Raw genomic sequence first — 10,864 nt, 5'->3', positions numbered from 1 at the left:
CGATTTTCCATCCTGCACAGGATTGCAGGGAGCCTGGAGCCTATCCCAGGGGGCTCGGGGCATGAAGTGGGGGACGTGGGGGGAATTCAGATCCCCAACCCCGAGGACAGGCATAACCACTAAGATACCATGCCCCCCTCCCTTAGAACAGTTAGTGAAAATAAAAGTTTAATCCATGGTCACACTTGCTTATATGAAATATTACATTAATAGCTATTTTAGTGAAAAAAAAAAATATTAAAAAGATAAAGATTGTTTGGTTGTAACAATTTAATTGTAATTGTTATTGGGCTCCTAGGCCTTTAAAATATTTTATTTAAAAAGCAACATTAATGAACAAAAGTATGGTAATTTTGTGGAATAGCCATGGTTTATAATGTTTCCTTTGAGTCAGTGGATATGCTTTAGGTATTTAAAAAAATTTAACAACCAAATAATCAGAATTTTACAGCTTTTCTGCCACTGCAACAACTGAACTGACCTTAAGCATGACATCAGCACTTTATTACACAGCAGCATCTTCTGGTTTGCACCACTCAGGGTTTTGTTTATAATACTCTGTGAGACGAAATTAGAAAGGGACTCAAAAGGGAACCTGCCCACTTCTGGACGCCACCAGATAATGGGACTATAAAATCAGTTCTATAAGATTGAAGTCAGACAGTACCAAGTGTGCTGAAAGAATGTTCAATATGAGCATAGTGTCAGTAAGAGTCCTGGGAGGAGCACAGGACAGTCGTTTACAGCAGCAGTTCTTAGAAACAAGACTACAGAATCCAGGTGAGATTATCCCACTGAAGGTGGGGTGAGACTTGGGCATAAACAGATTCGTCCTAAACATAAACAGGTTCATCCTGTTCATGTCATTCTTGTTCTGTTTATGTTGTTCTATGTATTTAGTACATTTTGTAATATCGTTTTCTGTACTTTACTGTATTTATTTTAGTGCTCTGTTCTCCCCCCCCCCCCCCTTGTATTGTCTTCAGTGTTCATGGATGCAAGCTATTTCATCCAATTGTAAATGAGTGTATGACGGGACAACAAAAAATATAGACTTAAAAGGTACTAAAAAGAGTTATACATTAAAAACACTGTTGAATGAATCAATTTAGTCAAAGATAAAACAATTTAAAGTGGCAAGAAAGTGACGTTTATTAAAGACTTCACTCTCAGGGGAGAGAGTGACACATTTCTATCGCAAGAAAACCTTTCTTTAACGCGAAATGAAAATTTGAAAACGTCACTGTATTTTGAACCATTCAGAGCTGTGATGTACAGTATGTGAGAAAAATCAACAACCTTCAAACTACATTATGTTTAAGAAAGGTTTTCCTGCAACAGCAGCTATAAATGGATATAAAAATGTACAATAAATTAGAATAGCGTGGAATTTTATAATACATGTCAGAAAGTATGAAATTAATATAACTGCTCAAAGACAAAAGTAAGGCATTTTAAGCACAATCAAACTCATCTCATAAGCAAGTACATGTAAAACCAATTCACCAAACAAGCTAAAGGTCACATCATTTTAAGACAATATTAGCAAAATGTCCACAGTAGGCCTCAGTGGGAAACTGGTAATGATTATAAAGGTCCATGTACTACATCACATAGCTGTACTACATCAATGTCTTGTATGTAACAGATTCCTCCTTTACGACAATATTGTTACAGCCATTTTTTCAGATTATGTTTGTGGTATTGCTTAAGTACCAGTCACAGACAGACCAAATAATAATGCTGGTCCCATAGACACAAAGGTTAGCCATCAGAAATGTCATTAATTCAATCAAGAGAAAGTACTGTTCATCAACCCCTGAGATAAAGTGACAGACCGAGGGTGTGTGATTTGCACTTCTTTACAGGAGTGTTTACTGAGCATAGGATTAAAAATAGTAAAAGATCAACATGAAAAGAAGAATTTCAAAGACAAGAAAAATGACATTCAATATAGGAATCAAACGTGAAAGGTATATACTCCATGCATATTTACAGAGATAGGGTGGTGTCCATAAGCAAAAGCTTAATAACCGGAAGGAGTACAATTATAATAACTGCTTCACTATATCCAATCAGTACTGCAAAGAGGATATTTCAAGCTTCAATTAAATCCACAGTCTATTAAAACCTGGTCCCACAGCAGTAGAAACTTCACTTAGACCAAATCCAGACGAAGTAAGGGAAGCCCATTTGCAACTACAAGTTTGGGCCGACCAATGAAAGTTCCACTAGTTTGATTGTCTTTGGTTTACGTTAATCATTTTTAAAAATCCAACTGTTTCTTGTGTGTTCATTCATCCAAATAGTCTCATGATTACAGAGGCAGAGGTGCCAGTATCTATGATTTAGACCAGGCGTTCCCAAACTTTTGGCCAAACAATCCCAAATGGACATTCTAGACTTGAACATTTTATAATGCTAATAACAGAAGTATGTGTAATGTATGTGACTAAAAAAAACAAAGGAATATTCCTTGCACTGATTTACTGGTCAGTTCTGTTGTCATAGGAAAATAATCCATGCTGGGGTAGTGAGATGGTTTCTACTGTGTGCGTCTGTGTGCAGAAGCAGTAGTAACCTGAGCAGCATTATTATTCATTCACACACCCGGTGTGTATAACATGCACATCCAAAAGGTTTAAAAGATGGTAAATCGGAGCCAAAACTCCCATGTCCGTCCGATTTTATTCACAGCGATCAACTCTCTTTTGAAAACTTTCTGCTGTCGTCATAATTGTTGTCACGAGCTGCATCTCAAATCATAAACTCTGACCCATTTACTAATCTAGAAAACTCCTGAACACTGGTATATAAAACAGAGCTTTCAGTAGGTTTGACAGTGACGTGAGAGGTGTTTAAAATTCGAACGCTTACACTAACAGGAAAACTGATTACTCAGTAATAGTGTAGAACAGTACACAACTATGTGATTTGAGACATAATGCTAGTTTGTTTCATGGAGGCAGATGGACTGGGAAATTTGGCCATTTTTATTGCTACGCTAGGGCAGCATGACGAAAAAAAGACTCAGATAACACGTTCTTGTTCATTTAAATGTGGCTTGTCTGAACGTCACTCCTAGTAAATTTTCAAAATATTCGCACACAAATATTCTCAAATATAAAATTGAGATTTCTAATATTAATTTGTAAAATAAATAAATAAAATAAAAGAGGAGATTTCTATTGTGACCCCACTTTGTAAAATCAAGCGATCCCCATGTGGGGTCACAACACCTAGTTTGGGAACGCCTGGTTTAGACAGAACACATAACAGTTTCTTAGCTTTTTCATATAAAACAGTGGTCAGACCAAATGTGAATAGAATTCACCCAGCAGAAAAGCCAATATACTGAAGGGAAAGGACTTGTGAGATGTGATATGTAAAAAGACACTCATTTGTTTCTGGAGGACATTACTTTCTCTTTGCACCAGCATTATCTAGGTGAACTCTGACCTGTGAATTCACAACCTTGCACTTAGAAACAGAAAACAAGTCAGAGACATTGTCTCTTTTGTTGTTTTAAAAACACTGGAGCAGCTGTTTGTTTTTAACTAGCTGTTCCACTTGCTGTTTTCTTACTGTTGCTTGTCTCACTTCTGAAATTAAAAAAAAAATTAATGTTAGAAATGTTGAGGCACCTCTGCAGAGGTTTCAATCACGTTTCAAACCTAATCGAACACACCTGCTCCAGATAACAATCTATTAGTTATTCTGCTGTTTGGTTTAATCTATTGCAGTGCAATGTAGTTTTACGATGAACATAATGACTCGTTTCTACTAAATCAGTGCACTATATAGTGAACAAGGTGTGATTTCAGACATAAGGTTGATGATCATGACTCCAGCCATGTTGAGAAACAGTGTGGTATCGCACGGCGTCAGGGCTAAAGAAATATGTGAGGAAAGTGGACATTAACACCTCCTGTCCTCTAATCCCTTCAATCAGATTTGAATATGTGTACAGATTTGTAGATCAATTACTGTAGATCTGAGTCTGCTAAACCCTTCTATGCCTTACACAGAAATTTTAATCCACTGGTGGCTGTGAACGTTTCATCGCATCAACTGACTGTCTTGATTTGCTGCCATTTCTTCCCCTTTACACTTAAACGGGGCTGTGCTTGTGTTATTGTACACAGTGCAACCTTTAAAAACAAGGCTCAGGCCTCAAATGAATATCCTAGAAATAAAGTAAAACAGCATTCTAATACTTAGCCAGATGCTCCTGTGGCTAATCAGCAGCTGAGGGCGGACAATAAGAGGCTCAGGATCAGGAGTGAAACTGAATATAAGACTGTAAGAGGGGGAAATAATCTGGCCTGCCAGGTCTTTTTTTATTATTATTATTTTTTAAGTTTACTCGCTTTCTTTCTGGGGTCAGTCTTAGAAGTTTTGCTGCCGGCGCTTCTTGGCATCCATGGCATCGAGAATGGGCTGCCTCTTAGCCGTGTAACGCTGCCGCAGCTCCTCGATCTCTCGCTCCATCATGGGGTCCAGAGCACTGAGGCGCATCTGCAGCTCCTCAAAGTCGAGGTTTTTCAGCTGCACAAAATACACAAATGCACCCAGTGAGCATGCAGAAAAACCTCCAATATAATAGCAAATCAAAATGGCAAACGATTACTAGTGAAGAGCATGAGTAATCATCGAGTATTGTGCCAATATTTTACAAACAGTGAAAATTCTGAGTGCAAATTTAAATTATATACAAAACAAGTACTATAAACTCCCCATGCTAAACACGATGATATTTATTGTGCATCTAGTACACATGTGAGTTCTGCAACTCTATCACATTATGTTTTATGCAGTAAACATACGTATAGTGAATAGGGGACATGGCCTAAATGTTATGGAGGGGCTTAAAAATAAAAGATAATAAAACAATTATTAAATTAAGAATTTAACATGGATCCCAGGTTAATATATGAATGCATCTGAATACTACTCTATGCATACAACTACATCTAGATAAACATTATTCTTCTGTTATTAAATTGCAGGTAAAATAATAATCACATGTATCAGATTTGTTATTTTAATCAATTACTTTTTTTAATTTTATTTACAATTATATACAGGTGCATCTAAAAAAATGTGAATATCATGGAAAAGTTCATTTCTTCCATAATTTAACTGAAAAAGTGGAACTTTCAGATATATACTAGAGTCATTACACAAAGTGAAATATTTCAAGCCTTTTTTTGTTTTAATCTTGATGATTACAGCTCACGGCTCATGGAAATCAAAAATCCAGTATCTCAAAATATTAGAATAAAGAATTTAGAAAGTAAAATTTACGTTGACTTACAAAATCAAAGTCTCCATCTTGTGGGACTTTCCAGTTGTCTGGGAAAGCAGTCTTGGGCATATGGTAAGGGTCCTGCTGGTTGTGATTGTAACTCTCCTGTGCTTTGTTTGAATCCTGCTTGTCAAAGTAATCCATGAACGATGGACGCTGGGCTTGCGGCACTGTTGGGTTTCCTATATACGGAATGAAAACAAAATGAGGCGCGTCTGATAATGAATGAAATGAATAGCAAACCAGGCTGCAAATCTTTCATGACAGTTTAACACCCACTCCTCATCGAGCCCACGTCTTCATCCTCGTCTTCCTCGTCGCTGTTGATGACCATGGTGCCCAGGTCTGACTCCAGCATGGTGCTGCCGTGCTCAATCATGGTCTGAGCGCCATCACTCATAGTGCCTGTCGCTCTCATGGTGCCAGCACTTTCTGAGCCAGACTTCACCATGGTGTGCGAGTCCACCTCCACCTCCTCCTCCTGTAACACACATAGACAAACGACATAGACCTGAACATCCACAGCATGGGCTATATAATACAGGGTAGAAACAATCAAAGCAACGTAGAAAAATAGAAAGGACAATATTAAACACTAAGCTTACCGAGTTGTCATCCTCTTCTTCCAGCTCACGCTGCTGCTCCTGTTGTCTCTTTACCTTCATCTCCATCGCTTCTGTGATCAGGTCCCTCAGAATGGTCACCGGTTTAGCGCTCGTTATAAAGGGATGCTATAAAACAACACAGAATGAAAAGTAAGATTCCAAGACTTTCAATACATTAAAAAAAAACAACTAAATTTCATCTCATGGAATGGGAATCTCACAGGAAAAGGACCGTGAGATTTCAGTCTTGCATTTGCTCCAAGATAAAAAGGCGCATTTCATCCTAAGAGCATTTATATGATGCATTGATCTGAAGGTGGTGATTTGACAACTGGTTGTTGAATTGAACTGATTATAATATAATTTTAAAGTAAGTACTCATTAAAAAAAAAAAAATCTAGAATTTTAGCTAATCAGTGCTAAAAGCTGTTTTTGAACCCAAAGGTTCAATTTCTGATACACCTTGGCCTGATCCATGGTTCTCTTAGAGTTTAAAGTTACAGCTCGCTTCAAGTTTACATGTCTACATGAAGTGTGAAAGCAAACTGTCCCCAGAGCAGGCCACAGAAGAACGTGATTGGGTGAGCTTATCACATTACTTCCTGTTTCATTTGACAGTGACTGTGGAAAAAGATGTAGTGCTCTGTAGAGGAAACAGAAGACCTTTTTTGAGATTTGACTGACAGGCTTTACCTTAACTGTTGATTTGTGTCAAATAAAAGTGATTTATCATTTATCAGTACATTAATCTAATGTATTTCATCTCTTAAAAGGAAAAAAAAGACTTAGTGCACAGCAGAAGGAAACTGTGTGACTGATCAAAGATTTGGAAAAAAAATTGCAATGATGACACCCACCCCCAAGCAAGGCCCGAGTCGAGCATTTGGTCAAGAATAAAAACCCTCAATGTATAATTATTATCTCAACTCCCCTACTCTGTAAACTGTTCCACAAGTCACGTTCGGGTATTTATTGTTCTGAATCATTATGCAATTAATTGAGAATCATGATCAAATTGTTGCAAGGGCAGAGATCCACTTAATAGATTTATCAATGAATAGTTTCCCATTTTTCAAAATGATAATGATATTCCTTATGACACTACAGATGAAATATTTGTCTAATTTAAGCGCTTCTGAACAAAAAGGGCTTTTGTAAAGCCAAATTCATTTCAAGGCCAACTACAGCCAGGAAATAGCACAGTAATAGTCTCAGACTTAGATATGTGTAGATAACAAGTCATAAGAATTTGTACCATGGCAGCATTTAGGAGGTCACATTTCAATTTCCATGTGAGAAGTGAAACCACTTTGGTCCATTTCCACAAACTTCTAGAAATCCAGAAACACGGTTTGAAATAATTTAAGAAAAACAAAAAGAAACTAGTAGTATGTGCCTGAAATTATGCATTGTGCTCTGTTGATGATGGCACAAACACCTATGACTGACAGTATGCACTTCACCCACCTGTAACAGTTGAGTAGCTGTGGCTCTCTGCTCTGGGTTCTTCACTAAACATTTCTTTACAAAATCTGTGAACTCGTCACTCCACAGCTCGGGTTTCCGGAACGTTGGTGGTGGATTCGTTGGAATCATAAAAATTGCCTAATCAACAAAAGGACAAGGAACAAAGACAGTTACTAACAGTGTGTCATTACTATTAGACCAAAAAGATCAAAATCTGTATATTTCACTCACTCTCATTGGATGAATGTCTGCATAAGGAGGTTTTCCCTCTGCCATTTCTATAGACGTGATGCCCAGCGACCAGATATCTGCCACACAGTTATACCCAATCTCCTGAATCACCTCCGGAGCCATCCAGAATGGTGTGCCAATCACAGTATTCCTCTTAGCCATCGTGTCCTTTAGCAGACAAGTGAACACATCTGTGTTAAATCACTGCTCACATCCCAACAACTGTACTAAAGCCAATTTAATCCATAAACCTGAAGCGATTTATATTAAAAAAATAAAATAAATAAACCTTACAGTAAGCTGTCCAGCCACGCCAAAGTCTGCCAGTTTAGCATGTCCCTCAGTATTAAGAAGAATATTCCCAGCTTTGATGTCTCTATGGATCTTTCTCATGAAGTGCAGATACTCAAGACCTTTCAATGTGGATTTAAGGATAGTAGCAATCTCGTCTTCCGTGAGCTGTCGACAAAGCGTGAGAAAACATCATAAGTATCCTTGGCACTAAAACAAAACTCTTCCCAAAGGACACCATTTAATCTACTTACTGTTTTGTTACGTAACCGGATGATATCAGATACAGAGCCGGCGCCGCAGTACTCCATCACGATCCACAGGTCTGTGTTTTTAAAATAACTGCCGTAGTATTTCACCACATAGGGACTAAAAAGAGAGACGACCAACATACTGAATATTATTCATGACCCTCCTCAAGTGAATGACATTAGAACAGGAGTTCCTCAACCTTTTATTTATTAACGTGGACCAGACTGGTGTCTATAACATTTCTGACAACCTGCAGTGTGGAAAGCCATGGAAAAGAGGCAGGGTCAGCAACATTGGGTGGATTTGTAAGCCTTTTTCTGTCAATCATTTAGATTTCATATCCAGTGGAACGGGGCTGTGTGTGTGTGTGTGTGTGTGTGTGTGTGTGTGTGTGTGTGTGTGTGTGTGTAGGGGGGGGGGGGGGGGGGTGGGGGGGGGGGTGTTTGAATTTGCCGTCACTTCACCACTGACATCTTAAGGGTACTTACAAATTTGCTGTTTTTTTTCTCTCTCTGTCAAAAGCACACATTTTGTATGCTATATTATGGGAAGTGGCTGCAAGGCAGGAGGAATGTGGCTGCTTTTTAAAACACTGGCGTCAATTTTTTTTTTTTGCTCACAGTGGAGTTTCCAACAATGACAGACTGATAAAGTGCTTTTTTCAAACTCACGACTCATCTGTTTGCAAACTGGGGGGCAAACCAGAAAAACAAACACGGAGGAAGAACTGCCAGTGAGCAAATATGAGATTATCTATTAAAAAAGTTATTTCACTGCCAGTATTCCAAAGAAATACAACTGAAAATAACAACTTGGCTATTTTTGGAACATAACCGGTATACGATGCCCAAACATGACTCGATAGTCCACAACCTATCAATAATACACTGAACATAGTTGATTATGATACACTATATGGCCAAAGGTTTGTGGACACCTAACCATAACATCCATGTGTGATTTTGAAACATCCCACTGTAATAACCTCCACTCTTCTGGGATGGCTGTGGGGATTTGTGCTCATTCAGCCACATGAGCATTAGTGAGGTCAGGCACTGATGTTGGATGATGAGGTCTGGGATGCAGTCAGCGTTATAATTCTAAGGTGTTCAGTGGGGTTGAGGTCAGGGCTCTGTGCAGGACACTCGAGTTCTTCCACTCCAACCTTGGCAAACCACGTCTTCATGGACCTCGCTTTGTGCACAGGGGCATTATTATGCTAGAACAGGTTTGGGCCTCTTGGGTCCGGTGAAAGGAAAATGTAATGCTACAGCATACAAAGACATTGTATACAGTTGTGTGCTTCCAACTTTGTGATAACAGTTTATGGAAGAACTGCACAGGGTATGATGGTCAGGTGTCCACATACTTTTGGCCATGTTGTGCATATTGGTGGATATGCTAATAGTGGAAGGAGCCTCTGATGCTGTCTGATATCAGTGCTCTATGGCAAATACAACTGGCATACAGCTTGTGTTTGTTCTCTAGGAGTCTTGTTCCCTGAACGTGGTATGTCACTGATGAATTTAAGAAGCGGTCTTTGCCTTCTAATACCCCCACTGCTATATTTATGTCACTCAGTACTGATTTGCGGAACCTCTGCTACAGAGTAACTCAATTATACAAGAAATTGTCAGCAAGATAACATATTATACTTTTACCTGTCACATTGCTGCATAATGGAGATCTCCTTGATGATCTCCTGCAGGTCTGACTCCACCGGAACCTGCTTAATGGCCACCACTTGGCCTGATTCTTTATGGATTGCTTTGAATACACTTCCATAGGACCTGAATACACAGTTTCATCGGGTGTAATCAGAATACATTAGAGCCACCTATGTAATCTCTAAGAATTGAATAAAATTTTCATATTACCCTTCACCAAGTTTTTCAAGGACATCAAAGACTTCCTCTGGTTGCTTGGTTAAACTGTCTTCACTGAGCTTCTTCAATTTACTGTTGGGGACACGTAAGGCGTTAAACATGACATTTCATATAAGAGCACCTAAGCAGGTAGGTATCTGATAATAAGTATGGTAAAAAAAAAAATCATATCAGTATATTTCATTCAAATATTGTTATTTTTAGCTTTTACAAAAGAATAGTTTTCAGGTATTCAATGAGGAAAAGTATTTAATGGTTGCTACAAAATAGTTAAACTGAGTAACAATAGGTATGTTTACATGCAACCCCAATCAATCTGACTGAGCTCAATCTGAATGAAATTAACCATCGATTGAAAGGGGTGGTGTAGATCTAAAATAATCCAGTAAATAGGAAAAAATTTGCCATTTGTTTGGAATAATGTTATGCACATGCAAATGAATATATGAATAAACCTGCAATGTTTAGGGTACTTACAAACTGTACTTCAGAATCTGGAATCAGATTTAATTCATTCAGATTGCCGAAAATGGGTGCATATAAACATACCGAATGAGGCGACTAAAATGCTGATAATATCCACAATACTTAAGGCAAGACACTATGCCGAAACAACAATTTTGGTCACGTTGAACATTTTTCAGAGCTATAACACATCTTCTCTTAAACTGTATTAATAAAATGAGAAAACGTGATAATTTTACTGTTTTCGTCCACTTCAAATGTGAATTTCACAACTTCGAAGACGGTTTTAAATTCCGCCTACGTCACAATACGTCATATATCCATGAAAAATTTGTTTCCTGATGTCAGTTTATGTGCCA

The 10,864-nt window shown here is 38.2% G+C and overlaps 1 protein-coding gene across 2 annotated transcripts in view; it reads right to left on the bottom strand.

Moving 5' to 3' along the window:
- Nucleotides 1-3,359: 3,359 nt before the first annotated feature.
- The window catches only part of stk3 (serine/threonine kinase 3 (STE20 homolog, yeast)), an 8,828-nt gene continuing 1,323 nt past the window's right edge, over nucleotides 3,360-10,864 (bottom strand). The window contains exons 2-12 of one of the 2 annotated variants that reach the window (XM_017454228.2): nucleotides 10,032-10,112; nucleotides 9,816-9,944; nucleotides 8,157-8,271; nucleotides 7,906-8,070; nucleotides 7,612-7,779; nucleotides 7,381-7,518; nucleotides 5,914-6,039; nucleotides 5,588-5,789; nucleotides 5,318-5,490; nucleotides 4,371-4,548; nucleotides 3,360-3,602 (exon numbers count right to left, since the gene is read on the bottom strand). In XM_017454228.2, the coding sequence (XP_017309717.1) occupies nucleotides 4,390-4,548; nucleotides 5,318-5,490; nucleotides 5,588-5,789; nucleotides 5,914-6,039; nucleotides 7,381-7,518; nucleotides 7,612-7,779; nucleotides 7,906-8,070; nucleotides 8,157-8,271; nucleotides 9,816-9,944; nucleotides 10,032-10,112 (1,456 nt within the window). In that variant the 3' untranslated portion in view covers nucleotides 3,360-3,602; nucleotides 4,371-4,389. Of the gene's footprint in view, nucleotides 4,549-5,317; nucleotides 5,491-5,587; nucleotides 5,790-5,913; nucleotides 6,040-7,380; nucleotides 7,519-7,611; nucleotides 7,780-7,905; nucleotides 8,071-8,156; nucleotides 8,272-9,815; nucleotides 9,945-10,031; nucleotides 10,113-10,864 lie in introns of both variants that reach the window. The other variant, XM_017454227.2, reaches the window with a different exon arrangement.

The sequence above is a fragment of the Ictalurus punctatus genome, chromosome 24 (assembly GCF_001660625.3).
Source record: "Ictalurus punctatus breed USDA103 chromosome 24, Coco_2.0, whole genome shotgun sequence".
In the NCBI taxonomy this organism is placed as follows: domain Eukaryota; kingdom Metazoa; phylum Chordata; class Actinopteri; order Siluriformes; family Ictaluridae; genus Ictalurus; species Ictalurus punctatus.
The sequence above is the reverse complement of the archived record's forward strand: the minus strand, read 5'-3'. Positions and strand labels throughout refer to the sequence as shown.